At 49.0% G+C, this 15,892-nt stretch overlaps 2 protein-coding genes across 3 annotated transcripts in view; one reads left to right on the top strand and one right to left on the bottom strand.

The window, feature by feature from the left end:
• CCT6A (chaperonin containing TCP1 subunit 6A) overlaps positions 1–15,892 on the top strand; it is a 182,096-nt gene that overhangs the window by 143,310 nt on the left and 22,894 nt on the right. The gene's annotated exons all lie outside the window — the stretch shown is intronic.
• On the bottom strand, positions 5,395–12,173 carry PSPH (phosphoserine phosphatase). Its single transcript, XM_061605036.1, has 5 exons — positions 11,898–12,173; positions 10,149–10,283; positions 9,202–9,347; positions 7,246–7,394; positions 5,395–5,589 (listed from the first exon to the last, which is right to left on the bottom strand). Exons 1-5 carry the CDS (start codon positions 12,116–12,118, stop codon positions 5,479–5,481), a joined length of 762 nt encoding a protein of 253 aa, XP_061461020.1. The 5' UTR covers positions 12,119–12,173; the 3' UTR covers positions 5,395–5,478.

The following is a 15,892-nucleotide window of genomic DNA, read 5'->3' as shown; positions in this document are numbered from 1 at the left end:
ACTGAAAGCTGGCTCTTCTGTCTGTAAATATTGGTTCCTGGAATTTTCCAGCTGGAAATAAATTAATGATTTGAGTTGCCTCTCCTGACAACCCCCGCCCCCTTGTGTAACGCCTCTGAAATGTGCTTGTTTTGTCTGTCAGTTGTGGAATTTCCCCATGTCACCCCTTGAACTTTCTCATCTCCCTATTTCCCGAGTCCAGCTTCATTATCTGATCAGTTATTTAATGGTCCAGATCAGCAAACTGTACAGATTTCTCACAGACCTTTTGCGGCCTTGTTTTTACATTTGTCATTGAAGATACGAGTCGTGTAAGAGGGTGTTTTCATGGAGGCCTTGCAAACTGCACACAAAAACTCCCTCTGTCCCTTCCTGACCCCGCTACATGTGGAACTCCCTCCTGAAAAACTCCTGCTGTACCACCTCCCATCCTGCAAATCCCTCCCGAAAGGCCTGTGTGGTCTCTGGCTTATCCTAGATTCTCATTCTCAGCCCTGACCAAGCTTTAAGTATGTGTAACCGATGCCAGAAGTGGGGCACGAAGGCATTCCACTTTGCAGCCACTGCATCTGAACTGCACTTGCCCACGTTACTCCATTCCCTCCTTGTCTTGTGTCTCTGCCGTCCGTCTTTAGTGGTAAGCACGTTGCAAGCAGGGACTTGTCTATGTTGCTGCTGGTATGGCAGTATTAGTAGTTGGCTTCAGACTTTATTATTATTTAAAGTAATACTTAGAATTTACCTAAGTGCATGTCAAGCGTTCAGAGTTGGATAAAATATATATTGCCGAAGTAATCCTTGCAGTAGCTTGGTGAGGCAGGTTAGCATTACTCCACGGTATAAATGGGGAGGCAGACTGGACAGAACACGTGAGTGGCCTTCAGGACATGCGTTACTCTAGGGCGGTGGTTCCCAAACTTTTCCCCCCACAGAACCATTTGAAAATTGCTTGGAGTCTTGGTGGACAACTTAATTATTTTTCTGCCTCTTGTAGAAATTGTAATGCACTGTGCTAGATGCTGTATGGTGCTTTAATTGTATTTGTACAGCCACGCTATGGACCACCTGAACGAAGCTCACAGACCACCAGTGGTTGATGAACCACAATTTGGGAACTCTTGCTCTGGGGCTGTTCTGCATGTGCATGCCCACAGAATCTAGCTTCTCTCCACTGCAGTCCTAACCCCACGTAACTGGGAGAAAGCCCCATTGAATTCAATAGGACTTACTTCTGAGCAGACATAGTTAGGATTGCACTGTAAGGCAGGGTGTTAAGGTGACAGCAGGGAAGGGACACCAATGTTTCTGAGCCAGTGGGAGCATTTGCGTTTTCGAGAAAGTGTCATGGGCACCATCACAAAATGGCAGTCATGCATGGGGTGTGTGGGAGGCAATCCCAAAATGAATCAGATACTCACCGTATATGGGTTGGGACCTCCACCCCATCAGCATGTGGGGATAACAATACTGGCCTATCTTGCAGGGCTGTTGTAAAAATTACCAAGCTGCTAAGTGGACATGAAGCACTACGAACACTTGTAATGTGCTATAAAGTTAAATGCCAAGTATTGTTGCCTTATGCTGTGTACACTCCATGCTTATATAAGGTTGTATCCAGTGCTAGTCTTACTCAAAGTAAACCCATTGAAATTGATAGCCATGGCTAAATCACTCCTTTAATTTTAATGGTAATATTTAGTTGGACACAACCTCTAATCCCCAGAGCACTATCCATGCATCTGATGCAGCAAGATCTTACTTATGGAGTGTGAATGCAACAACAGAGGTGTTTGGGGCTGTAAAAATGGTCACCTTGTACAACCTGCTGTTTTTTGAGCAGGGTAGGGAGATGAGAATGCAACATTATGAGTTTTGGCAAAACAATTCTCAGGACAGCATGCGATATGCAGGTACCTTTTTTAAAAAAACCTCTGTTTTGAGCTGGATGGAAATGATTAACTAGGCCTCTGATCAGAAGCCACCTGTGTTTTTCAGGTTGCAAAGGGGTAATTGCATTCATTGGATGTGGGGGTCAAGCAGGAGAGGGCAATATGGGTTGCCTTCCTGACCCAGACGAGCCCGATTCAAATGTGACGGTAGCGGTATGCTTCTGCGAGATTGGGGTGCTGGATGTCAGCTCTGAAGAGCTACAATTGGCTTCCCATTGGCTTCCTAGCCAGATCACACTGCAAATTCCCATAGTGAGCAGGAAAAGGTGACTTGCTGTGTGTACTTTGATAGATTCCTGTGGGAATTGCGTTACAGACATTAGTGGCAGTTCTGTGGAACTCCAGTTATGCACTAGCCTTTTTTGGTGGTAACTTGTGAATTGGATGCAAAGTTCTAGTGACAGACTCTGCCATGGGTGAAAAATAAAGGTTTGAATGTGTTAGAAAATATAAAAGGAAGTAGTTGAATCCGTTATGTATGCAGTAGTTTCACAGAAACTTCCCTGCATGGATCATTAGCCTAATCTGTTAGTTCAGTGGGAAAGCAGGGAGAGAGAGGGAGGGAGGCAAGGAAAATTACTGGCAAGGAGAAGGGGGAGCGTGCTACGGATCCACCAGCTTGCACTGGAGGGTTAAATGCAATGGGGCAAACTCACAACATAAATGATGCAGGCGATTGCTTTTATCCAGAGCCACAGGTAGGCAAAGCATATCAGATGCCCTTGAGCTGTTCCCAAAAGAAAATAATAAATATGGAAAGAAGGCAAGGGCATGGGGGAGATGAAGCAATGTCCCAGGAAGAATTGCACAAAGAAAGAAAGAAAGAAAGAAAGAAAGAAAGAAAGAAAGAAAGAAAGAAAGAAAAGAAAGAAAGATGACTTGGCATTGGCCAACTTGGATGGCTTTAAAAGCGGGTTAAACAGCTCCACAGAGGATAAGGCTATGCATGGTGTCTAGCTATGATGGCTACGTTCTGGCTCCACTCTGAGAGGCAGGATGCCTCTGAATGCCAGTTGCTGGAAACCACAAGTGGGGAGGTCCTGCTTGGCCACTGTGGCAACAGGATGCTGGGCTAGATGAGCCTTGGCTTGATCCGGCTGCAGAGCTCTTCATGCGTTCTTAGCAATGTCGTCTCTCAGAGATGATCTCTAAGGGTTCTGTTTCCTAAAGGAGGGGTTACGCCAAGCAAAAAGTGAGAGATCTCAAGAAAAGTTTCTCGCCAGAGGGCAGTTAGGATGCTGGCTGGGCACATGTCTCTCAGGCATTGGTGCTGATGAATGACAAGGGAAAGGCCTGTATCATGCGCAGCAATGAATAGGGAGCTTTGTTTCAGCTTTACCTTGACCAGGAGTGACTTGTGCTGGGTGCAAAAAGAGGCATTATGACCGTTCAAAGACATAGTCCAGCCGGGCAAAAGCACTCACAGATGGCATGTAGCAGGGCCTGTGAGAGGGGGGGGGTATGGGCAGAGGGGGTGTGGCCATGGAGAGTCACCAGGGCCAGACAGAGAGGCCTGGAGGGCCACATTTGGCAGCCTGAGATTCCCCACTTCTAGTTTACTGCTAGTGACAAAGGTGCTTTTGTTCTGTCTGGAGGGCCACAGTTTCCCCATTTGTAATGTGGGTAATGCTGGCCTCCGTGGTCCAGTGGCCTGCCTCAGGAAGGCAGCCTTTTATGGGTTCCAGGAGCCAAAAATTGCTCTGCTGGCTCCTAACATTTGAGATGTTTTTCCATCTGGCTGGAGTGAAGCCCAGAACTTCCTTGTGAGTCTGGAATGGGAGGAGGTCTCTCTGAGCATATGCAGAGTACATTGTCCTCTTCCACTGGATCACCAGTACTCCAGGGATTAGAGAGCAGGGCGTTCTGTGATGAATGCAGAGGGCATATTCTAAAGCAGGATTGGGAAAGCTATTTGCCCAGTGTTGCTGGAACTCCACTCCCATCATCCCTGACCATTGCCCATGCTGGCTGCCGGGAGTTTTGAGTCCAACAACATCTGGAGGGCCAGAGATGTTCCCCCATCCCTGCTTCAGGCATCAAGGTGCTACAGGGTTACGCTCAGGACACAGCAAGGCAACAGCTTTCTTAATTGGATTTTCACCATGACATCTTCCTGGACTGAGCCCCAGCGTTTAGAACAGGTTGGGGGGGGGGGCTGAGCTTTGATTGAGATCATTAGCTAAGAAGGATAGTCGAGACTCGTCTGTGAAGCTTGATTGCCTGGAAACGAGAGGGGGGCAGAGAGACTTTTCCGAACAGAAAGCCTGGCATGTCCCACGCTGACGGGCTCTGGCATAATACTGCCGTTGTTCTGGCTATGAGCCCTCAAGCTCAGCAAGAGAGCGCTATTCCCTGTGAAAGTGTCCTCTCTCCCCACCCCAGCCTCCGCTGCAGCCGTCTTTGGGACTTCTGCTGAGCAGGAAGACCTGAAGATGTGCCTGGTCTCCAAAGAAAGCCCCTTTGCAGACGGATGCTGCTTAGCATGTGTGTGTCTGTGTGTTGTTACCCAAATATGGTCAGGGTGTCTATGTGTTGCTGCTCAAACACCGTTGTTGGAGAGTTGCAAGCAGCAGCAGCGCAAGAAAGGTTTGGGACTGGAGGACTGAAGGATTTGGGGAGCTGGGCCTTGCCGTCAGTGAAAGCCACAGGCCGCTTGGCAACTTGTGCTGTTGATGTCACAAGGCCATCCTGGCTTGGGATGTGAACGGACTTAGTCAGCTATTGGACGGCCACAGCTTTCAACGTCCTCAGACTAGGGGTGGATGAATATGTCAGGTTTGCTTTCCATATCATCCATTTTTGTGTTTCCTCTATCTTTCTTGGAGGGCGGATCTCTCTCTCCCCCCACCCCAACCATTCTTGGACTATTTTGGTTCTTTACTAAGAAAAAGTTGAACCTTTTTCCAAGTTCAGATGAGCAGATCTCTTGAGGAATAGACTGTGGTGCATCTGTACACATCTTTCTAACCTTAACGTTTAAGTTCCTGTCATGCTCCACCAGTGGGCATGCATGTGCAGCTTATCATCTCAGAAAGTGCAAATTAGGGAGGTTTAAATGTGAACTGAATTGAATTTCTCCCCCATCCCTATTTCATATCCGCAGCCCAACCATCTTGGATTAAAGGGGCTGGGATTTCAGAGATGGTGTGGATTCAGAGGGAAGTTTGAGCCCCAAACATTTTGTTTTTAGAAATGGGCCTTTGCTGTCATCTGTGGAGAGGATGGGGAACACCTGCGGCCCTCCAGGTGTTGTTGGACTCCAGCTTCCAGCAGCCAGCCAATGATGGGATGGGATGATGGGAGTTGAACTACATGTGGAGGACTGCAGATGTTCCACACCCCTGATCTGTGGCCACATCCTCTCCTGCCCCATGTCAAGTGAGACCTTGCTATGAGTTCCTCAAGGGGCGTCCAACCCAGAAATCAAAAGTTCTAAACACCCCTGTTCGCAAACAATAAGAAAATATTTAATTGCATAGGTATACATCTATCTATGATAAGAGTTAATAAAATAAGCCTAGTTCATAATTTATCGTTCTTCCAGTTCTTTCAGCAGCTCATCAAAATGGGTGATGTACCACTTGGCTTTTTCCTTCACTTGTTTTCGAACTACATTGCCTCCGAAGCCGATGAAACAGTCCTGGGGAAACATTTGAAAAAGAGAGAGGGATGGGCTGGTTATTTCTCTGTTTCAAAATCCACTGAGGCCACAGGACTCCATGGGCAAAAGAGGATGTGAGGTGGAGCAGAACAGCAGCCTCCACCCCCGGTGGCGCATCCGATGAGCCTGGACCCAGGGAAAGCAGAACGCTTGCAGTGCCGGCTTCGGCTATGCCGGGCAGGTAGAGCGAGGCCAGTTTGGGTGGGTGGACTATCCCAGCTTCCCTCAACCTGGTGCCTTCCAGGTGTTTTGGACGACAGCTCCCATCAGCCCAAGCCAACATCAAAGAGAACAAACCAATTTGTCAATTTAGTTTATTAACAATCAGGCAGATCCTTGCAGAAATCCTGGTGGATTCGGGTAAGTGACGTTTCTCTGGCTCAGCACAATCTGGTTGCTATCCAGTTGCCAGTGAATCCACAGCACCTGCCAACCATATTTCCCTCCTCCCCTTTTAAAAATCAATCATGTGATGTGATGAAATAGAGTTTTTTGCTGAAAAACGTCATTGCAAAACAGGGCGATGACCCTGGACCGCAGGAGCGGCTTGCTCCCCAGTGCCAGTTCTTGATGCACTGGCTGGCCTCCCGGACCTATCAGTTTGGATCTGCTTCACCCCTCCTGGCAGATAGCACAGCAATCATTAACGGACAGCTGAAATCATTAACCAGGAGCCAGCACTGGGCCTGGTTCTTTTGGAAGAGGAAAACATTAGCCTTTTCCCCTATAGATGATTCAAGGGCTTTTTCTGCCCCCCTTGCTTCTTTTGGGGTTGCCACAGCCAGGAATCGGCCGTTGGGTGGTGTGGAGATCCACCCAATCCCTTTTTCTATGGGGCAGCGTGGAGGGTTAGTTCCACTTAGGCTGCTTAGGGTCTGACTCGTTGCTGTGTTTAACATCAGAAGAGCCCTGGAGCTGGTTCAGGCCAAAGGCCCACCTGGTCCAGCATCCTGTTCCTTAAGATAGACTGGCTGGGACTGGAGAGCATGTGCAGGTGTGTGTCTTGCCCCAGGCTTATGTGACTTGCCTAACATGTGGTTTGGTTGCAAGGCAGGTTGGCTTGGGCAGAGAGGGCTGATGTGGATGATTCTGGGACAGATTAGGCAGCCTTCCTAGGACTGCGGAAAGGTGACCTCGTGGATTTGCACAAGCCTGGTGCATTCCAGTTCCAGGAAAACTCAACCATGGGCGAGTCAACCCTTAGCCACCTTCTGTGGCCCAGTCAGGGATATTGGCTGTCGGCTAGCCTCTTGGACTGGGAGACCTGTGTTCAAATCCATATCCTACAATGACGTTCACAAGCTATCCTTTGAACACAGAAACAGGAAACTGCCTTACAATGTGTCAGACCATTGGTTCATCCAGCTCAGTAGTGTCTACACTGACTGGCAGCAGCTCTCCAGGGTTCAGACCGGGAGGCTTTCTTAGTTCAGCCAGGAGATGCCGGGGACTGAGCCTGAGACCACCTTCTGCCCGAAGGGCCAATGCTCTACCATACCACCAAGTTACAGACATTTCCCTTTTGCCAGTCTCTCTCTGCCTAACCTACCCCACATGACTGTTGTGAGGATAAACTTGGGGAAACTGCCCTGGGCTCAGAGGAGGAAGGGGTAGACCACAAATGTCATCACTCACTGCGGGTGGGCAGGCTTCCATATCTGTTGCCCCGTCTCCAATCATAACCACCTTCTTAAACTGGAACTGCTCCTTCAGGTAACTAATAACTTGTCCTTTGCCACCCGACTCGGCTGTTGGCTGCGCCTCGTCAAAGCCGGCGTATTCTCCTAGAGGCACATGACAGAGAGGAAGTCAGGTGGCTGCAGCAGGCTGCTTAAGAGAACCACAAGGAGGGTCAATGACGGGGAGAGATGGAGATGGTGAAGGGTCCCTCTGGGGCAAGTGGGGGTAACCTGATGACCTCCAGATGTTGGTGGACTCCAACATGCCAGCATGGCCAGAAGATCATAGAATCATGAAAAACTTCCTGTTAGAGCAGTACGGCAATGGAACCCATGACCTAGGGAGGTGGTGGGCTCTCCAACACTGGAGGCCTTCAGGAGGCAGCTGGACAGCCACCTGTCAGGGATGCTTTAACTGGGATTCCTGCACTGAGCAGAGAATTGGACTCGATGGCCTTATAGGCCCCTTCCAACTCTACGATTCTATGGTTCTATGATGCTGGGTCAAACAACATTTGGAAGGCCAGAAGTTCCCCTCCCTTTTCTGTAAGAATAAAGGTAGAAAGGGCAGTGTATCAGAAGTGATTTTTGCAGCTTCCCGATTAGGAAACATTATTTGGCAAATTGGAATCTATCTCTCTGTATACACAATTCTTTGGTCCTGTCACACTCTGCAGCAGAGATGGGGGAGCATCTCTGGCCCTCCAGATGCTGTTGTGTTCCCCAGTACCCATCAGTCCAACATCTGGAGGGCCACAGGTTCCCCACGCCTGTTCTAGGGGTTTCCATTATCTGAGAAAGGCACCCTCTGATGCCGAAACCTTCCTTGCTGACCCCAGTGCAAGGTGCTTTGGCTCCATAGCTCACTGAGGGCCATATTGGGAATGGGTCTTCCCCACATGGTGAGATTGGAAGTGGGCCTCTGGCTCCCACACTTGGATCTCACCTTCCAATAAGCACAAGATCTTCCAAGGTGGGCCTTCTACATGCCGTGAGGAAAGGGGCAGGGCAGCTAGCCCTATCTGGATCTTGCTAAAGTGGTCAATGCTTTCACAGAAGCTCACAGCCTGAAATCTCCTATAACGAGAGATCTGCCTGTCTTTTTCTCCCTGTGCCCACAGGGAGCAATTCTGCCAAACGCCTGCTCCACAGCAGTCCCATGAGCGACTCTGTTAATCTCGGAAGCCCTGATCGTCAGTAGAGCAAAGTATTTCACCTTGAAGCTGCATCTTATCAAGCCGCAGCCCAGCTGGCGGATAAGAGGGCCATCCTGCAACTGCTGACTTTCGCAGCTGCACTCCATGACCCTTCTGTGCTCTGGAGCAGAGCGTCTGTTGGAAGGAGCGGTCCTTTCCAAACCGTTCAGCCAAACTGGCTTACTGGAAGCAGCAGGTCATTCGTGACTCTGGCTTCTTTCAACCTTTCAATCAGAGATGGAGAACCTTTTTCATTCTCTTCTGGGCATCTTTCTGGGGGCCTTGTGCCAGCGGTGGGAGGGGCCAGAGCCAAAAGTAGGTGGAGCAATATATGTAAATGTTGCCTTTGTACAGTAGGCTAGCTTCTACATTCTCTCATGTGCCAGAAAAGCATTATCAGAGTCCAGGGATGCATTCCAGCCAGGCAAAACCACTGGGGAGAGTTCCGAGGGCCAGACAGAAATGCCTAGAGGGCCGCGTTTAGCCCTCGGGCCTAAGGTTCCCCACTCCTGCTTTAAGTGAACTAAAATGATCAGGAGGTTGGAGCTCCTCCCCTATGAGGAAAGGGTTAAAGCAGCCTCCAGCTGCATTGGACTACAATTCCCATCAGCCCCAGCATCCTATGGCCGTAGTGGCGAGGGCTGCTCTGTGGAATCCAGTGCCCACATTGGCTGTGGCTGCAGCAAGTCCCCCCCCCCCAGCATGGTAAAGCTTACCGTTAAAATAGAACTTCAACCTGTTGGCAAAGACGTTTGCTGTTGGGATGTTCAGCTGCGAGGCCACATGCTCCACGATGCTCTGAAAGCCACCGGAGATTAAGAAGACCTGGACACCTCGCTGGTGGAGCCGGCTGACCAGTTCCCTTTGGAGGAAAAGGACAGGATGGCTAAGGCCGCAGTATCAGGGGAACACCAGGGTTCAGGAAGAGGCTTCTCTTTTTCTTCCTGTCCTGCCCTTGTTATCATCTACTCACAGCTGCAACAGTGGGCCTAAGAGACTCACAGGCACCTTTGGGTGATACTGGGTAACAGCCTTCAAATAAATGAATGGTATGGGGCCCAGATACATCAGCAGCCACGGACTTCCTCAGTATCCTCATCTAGACAGGCTTTTTCTGGTAGGATGTAGGTGTGTGAACTGTCCTACTTTTGTGCAGAGAGTTGGACAGCTCTTTTTCGGTTCTGCATTTCCGGGCTTTTTTCTTAAACCCATAAGGACCAGGAACTTAGGGTGCAATTTACTGGGGGACACCTGCTGCCAAAAGCTCACTGGGATGAACAGTGGCTGCATTAGATCCCAGGATATCATATCCACACATTCTCACAAATGCTTTTTACAAAAAAAAATAACTTCTCGCCACAAGGTGAGAAATTCTTGAAATTGTTTCAATGTCTACTTTATCTCAAATGGTGTCTCAGCCAGTATGAGGAAAGAGAGACCCAAGCACACGTTTCCTCCATGGAAAACGCCCTCTTCCAGCCTCTTTCACCCTGGCTGAGGGGGTGGAATTTGTCATTTTACAGTCTGCCTTTGATTCCCCGCCTCCCCATGTGCCACTGCACCCACTTCTTCATGAATCATAAGCAGGACGCGTCTCCATGGAAGACGTCCGGGGATGGTCCATGGATGGCCGCAGAGTCCAACAATTCAGAATACGGCTTACCTTATTCCTGGCGTTAACTGGGGCGGATGCTCCGATATCAGTTTCTGCACTTGTTCATAGGAAGGGCGGATGAGGCCAAGCCGTGCAGTCAATGCAGCCTTGAATGTTACGGAGCCACCCATAGCTCTTCGAGTCCTAAATTGAGATTTGGAGAAATGCAAGAAATCCAGATCAGACTTTTACAGGCAAAAAGGAAACCGCCTGCGTGCACGTTGCTGTATGTATGCAACCAGTTATGCTATAGGTCAGGAGAACGTGGAGAAATCTGCTTCAGCCCCTTACTGTGGAACAGATCAGATCCCGGTGGGTCCATCTTTCTAGTCCAGCACCCTGTTTCCTGTCATAGCCGGCCAGATACCTCCAGGGAGGCCCCAACCAGGGTGGAAAGGAAACCTCTTCCCAGGTTAGGAAGCATCTGTTGACCCCGAGGGAAGCTTCCCTCGCGAGGTGAATAGCAATGAAACCCCCACCGGCTCAACCCTGATCTCCTGAGGCTACTATTTAAATGTTTAAAAGTAGGCAGGTGAATTGCAATCACAATGATTAGTTGAGATTATCTTAAAAGAGGATTAAATTCATGGAGATGACATCCATCTGCGGCTGTTGGCCATGATGCCCAAATCAGCCTTTGCCAACCTGCTGCCTTCCAGATGTTTTGGACTACGACTCCTACCAGCCTCGGACAGACAGAGCAGGCTGGATTCATTCTGCCTGATGAGCAGTCCCCCAAAAGGGGCCCTGGGGTGTTTCCAACCCTTTGGAGCCACTATGCAGAACTGCCCCGGTAAGCCACCCTTTTTCAACGTGGTGCCCTCCAGATACTCCAGGATGCACTGGCGGGGGCTGATGGGAGTTGTCACCCAAGACATTTAGAAGGGCACCAGGTTGGGGAAAGGCTGAGCGAAACCAATCTCGGGCCTCTCAGGAGTTTCAAACTGAACCCCAAACAGGCAGGTTTTTTGGGTTGGATAGTAGATTCCTAATTAGTTGCGGGGGGGGGAGAGAATGATGGTTGCCTGCTAGTTCAATATGCCAGGAAAATTAAGTTGGCAACTGCTCTCTGCTCATGTGACCTCGTCAAGGGGCCAGAGAATGATCTGGAAGTCCATGTCAATATGGAGGCGTGGGATAGGAGACCACTTTAGAGTCCCATGTAGAAGTGGCCATCTAAGTACAAGAAATAAAATGTTTTTAAAAGTAGCCTCATTATTACACAAGGTGTGTGGACTAGGCTGCTTTCTCTGCCCGCTGCAAGATTTGATGCACAGGATGAGGGTCGAAGGAAACGAGGCTTTGCCTGCACTGTCCCAACCACAACTTCACGCTTTGGCCGCCCGTAGAAACTCCTGTCGGACATGCTGAAGGCGGCCAGACCCAGAGCTACGTTCAAGGTGCATCTCAGCAGAATCCCCCACATTTTCATTGGGGCTGAACATTCTTGCAGTTAGGTCCCCCCAGCCCCCCAAAAGGACTAGCCTTTACAAATCCCCATTAGCCCATCTGTGATGTGTTAGTCACTGAGGGCACAGTAACAAATCTGAAAAATACCACTGACTCTCTACTGGCTTGCAAGGGCTTCCCAGGCTGTCAGCCAGCCAGCTGGCATCACACAGAACAGCTCAGCCCGAGGTGAGACAAGGTTGGATCCAGGCCAGGGGTGGAATCTGAACACCTCAACCTCTCGAGAGGAGAGAGGACAAATCTTTGTCCTCCTCTCTGTGCAATCAAGCGAGCAACAGCCCTACGCACATTTCGGACACCGCGTCTCCAACGCCGCAGAACTTTGCCAGCTCATCGATGCCTTCCTCTCTGATGACCGTGCTGTCCACATCAAAGCAAACTGCGTCAGCGTTGAGGAAGACTTCCTTCATCTCCATGAGAGAGGACATCTTTTTGGGACCCTTCCTGTTGTGGGAGAGGAGGTTGTGGTCATTCTGGATATTGCCACACTGCACCCTGAGCTGAGCCATCTTGGACGAGGGTTCTGTGGGGCCGGCAGTCCGTGCAGAGAGAAAACAGTGAGCTGGGATAGCTCCTTTTGAGCAGGAGTGGGTGGCGGTGAGGGAGGGTGGAGGTGGCAGCTGATTTGCTGGCTGTGGGGGCAGCCCAGGAGTGGGCAATCAGTCAAGGTTGACTCCCCTGCTGAGTTAACCCTCCCAAGAGCTGCCTTCACTGACGTAAATGGGCACTGAATCCCACCAAAATTAATGGACATGACTAACTTGGGTCCATTTTTTAAAATGGTGTTGGTGGTGGACAGGGAACAGGCAAGGGATTTGTGACATTCTGTGAACAGCAGAATAATCTCTATTTTTTAATTTTATTTTATTTATATCCCACCCTTCCTCCCAGTAGGAGCCCAGGGCAGCAAACAAAAGCACTAAAAACACTTTAAAACATCATTAAAAACAGATTTTAAAATAAATTAAGACATCTTTAAAAACATATTTTTTAAAAAGCTTTAAAAAGGTTTTTTTTTAAAAAAAAAGGTTTTAAAAAGTTTTTTTTTTTAAAAAAAGGGTTAAAAACATATTAAAAAGCAATTCCAACACAGACAGACTGGGATAAGGGCTCTACTTAAAAGGCTGTTCTACGTACTTTGCAATAAGTTGACACAGTCTATTTTGGTTTAGCTCAATGCCTGCTTTCATATATTCAGTTGTTGTTGTTTTATTCCATGTATATTACATGATACATAGAAGGAAGGAAGAAAATATATCGAGGGATGAACTATACAATATTCTGATACAGCATGCTAGGTCCATTGATTTTAATGGGTCTGTTCTGAGGAGAACTTAGCTGGGCACAGTCCATGGTTCCATCAGTAGGCACTTAGGATACTGGACATCAAAATGGTAGCACAGCATTAAAAATCCATCTTAACCCATATTTAAAAGGAAGGAAGTCATACAGTTTCCTCAAAGTAGCCAGAGAGTGAAAGTTTTGTATGCCTTTTTCCCCTAATGTACACATTTCTGCAAATCAATTTCCTCTAATATAATGCATTTTAAAATGTCGTTTTTCCACTAATGTATGCATTTATATGCATGATTTACCCTAGCATATGCCTTCTTCCTTGGCTGGAGAATTGAACTGCAAAATTTGGAGAAGTGCAGATTTCGAAGGATGGCTGTGTTCACATGTTTCAGAAACTGTGGATTAGGAAGGTTCACCTTTAAATGCAAATAGAATCGAATTTCTCCCCGTCCTTATAAGAGCCCTAGGGATGAAGGGAGACGGTCCAAAGAATCTTTGGAATTGACACTTGGTGTGGAATACACTCTGCAGGGGCAGGCACAGGCCGCCCTCCAGATCGACTCCAACTCCCATCAGCCCTGTCAGCCAGCGCGTGGCCAATGGTCAGGAGTGACGATGGGAGTTGACATCCAGCAACATCTGGAGGGCGCTACTTTGCCTGCCCTTGCTCTGCACCAGCACAGAGCTAATTTTCCCAGGAGTGCCTTGGTAGGGTGCGGCCATTAATGTAGGCAGTTTGTTACAGTGTGGGTATCGCCAGACTCTGAAGCAGCCTAATGCCCTGGTAGTACTGGCTGCAGGGTGGCACTGAGTTATCAAGGCTTGCTTCACTTCTGCAGCCTTGACTTGCCTGTTTGTTCTGAGCCAGGCAGGGTGGGAGGAGGGGGAGCTTTGACTCTGGGGCAGGGCTGGGACGCCATGCACAGTGATGCATTGTCGTTGCACAACGGAATGAGCCAGGCACGTGTCGACATCTTTGGCCCAGCTGTTTGGGTTTTTTCCAGGCTCGAGGGAAGGCTGAACAACCAACCAGTTCAACCCTATGTTAGTTTGCCAGTTTTCAAAGGGCCACCAGTGCCAAGATGTTTGCATCATCGTATCCCCAAATCATGACGTAATGCCCACTGTCCAAGGCTGGATTGCAACAGGGTCATTTTGTCATGCAAGGCAAAGATGAGGCTGCCACAAGTTGATGTTTTGCTAGCCAAAAACCCATTTCAGGAGGAACTTCTTGCAAAACAGAGAAACTTATGAGGACTTGTCAGAGCCTCCTTCTCAGTCAGAACCACAGTTTTGGTTTGATCTTTTCCCCAAACATGGACATTGGGTTAGCATGACCTGGCCGTTCCCCAACCTGGTGCCCTCCAACTAGCATTGGACTACAGCTCCCATGAGCCCCAGCTGACAACATTGCTGTGCTGCCTGGGGCTGATGGGAGTTGTGGCCCAAAACCTCTGGGGGGAACCAGGCTTGGGGAGATTGTCATAAGCCGTGGCTCAGTTTCAGAGCCTGAGTTCAGTCCTAGGAACACGCCATGTGATTCAATGGAGATAGCACTTTTAAGCATATGAAGAGTGCCTTTCCTCACCACTGAACAGACACAATGAACTCCCCCTCCCCAACCATGGGGATATCTGTCTTATTCACAGCCCTTCTCTTATCCGTGGTGGAGCTTCCCAGAAGGGCTCCCATCTAGGTTCTGACCAGTTTCCCATTCAGTGATGTGAGCTAGATTTCATGTTGACCTATAAACAAGGCTGTCTATGGCCTATATGCAAATGAATCTAATTCTAGGCCCCGTGCTGTTTCTTTGACCTTTCCTTCAAGCCTTCCTCACCCACTCAAAGACCCCATCCACCCCCAAACCCTCCTTTCTATCATCAACAGTCAGCCCCTCCTGCCCCTAGGCCCTGTGAAAACTTTTTTTCCTCCCATCCTTTCCCTAAATGGTCCTTTCCCTAAATGTCCTTCGCAGCAACAGCACTGCCAATACCCTGCTGTTTACACCTTTCCCCTGAGCAGTCTGAATGTTTGTGAACATTCCATGGCGTCAAAAGCAGCTCAGCTAGTGGCAGGTGGAAGGGTTGCTAGGACCTTGCAGGCAATAGCAAGAATCTGCACAACCTGTTGGCACACCGCCTCTCAACAGAGGCCAAGACCTCATGAGTGCAAAAAGCTCTTTGTGCCCTGCTGTTTCTGCCGAATGCAAGAGGACTACAAGCATTCTGTGTGGAATTCAGTATCTGGGCCCCCCAAAAAGCTTCCTGAGAGCTTCAGTTTCCATTAAAAACAAAACTCTCAAGTTTCTAGGCCTGATGGGGGCATGGAGCAGCTTATATGCAAGCAGGCCCCTGGGCTGCTGGAAGCCCAGAACCAGAGGGGCCTGGGAGTGTGAACACTGTGCCTTACCTATGGCTCTTAGGTTGATGGGTTTCTCCCTTCCCACCCCATTTTCTGTGCCCTCACTGAACCACTGGCCAGCCTAGGACATTGCCTTCTATACTGAAATGCTTGGAACGCTGAAGAAGAGCAAACAGAGTCAGTGCGAAGAGTGTACGCAAACATGCTGCAATCCTGCACAAAGTTACATCATGTGTTTTGCTCTGAAACCAGAGAGCTTTCTGGATGCATAAACTGAGCGCAGGATTGCAATGCAGCCTAGGGAGACTGGAGGACTTTTACATAATTATTTCTCTTTTTAAAAGTGCTCCCCCCCCCCACACACACACACGAGCGCAAGGTTTTGTTTTGGTTTCTCTTTGGCACGGATGAGCACACTCAGACCGGCTTTCCGCGCACCCGCTGTTGTTGGCAAAAGGGAATGTGACTTCACAGAGTCCTGCGCTCTTTTTCTCCCCACCAACAAAATAAAGAGTCCCTTCACTCAATGCGTAATTAAGTTCATGCTGGCTTAAGGCTGCAACCCTAAACCTGCTTCGCTGGAGTAATTCAACAGGAGATGCTTCTGAGTGGATGTGGTGAGGACT

Source organism: Rhineura floridana, chromosome 21, assembly GCF_030035675.1.
Source record: "Rhineura floridana isolate rRhiFlo1 chromosome 21, rRhiFlo1.hap2, whole genome shotgun sequence".
NCBI lineage: Eukaryota > Metazoa > Chordata > Lepidosauria > Squamata > Rhineuridae > Rhineura > Rhineura floridana.
Note: the sequence above shows the minus strand (reverse complement) of the source record. Positions and strands in the feature narration are given on the sequence as shown.

Coding starts and splice junctions, on each gene's coding strand:
- PSPH (XM_061605036.1), bottom strand. CDS start 12,118: ATGGCTCAGCTCAGGGTGCAGTGTGGCAATATCCAGAATGACCACAAC. Junction 10,284..11,897: donor GGAGACGCGGTGTCCGAAAT/GTGCGTAGGGCT, acceptor ATCTCAATTTAG/GACTCGAAGAGCTATGGGTG. Junction 5,590..7,245: donor TGGAAGCCTGCCCACCCGCA/GTGAGTGATGAC, acceptor ATGTTTCCCCAG/GACTGTTTCATCGGCTTCGG.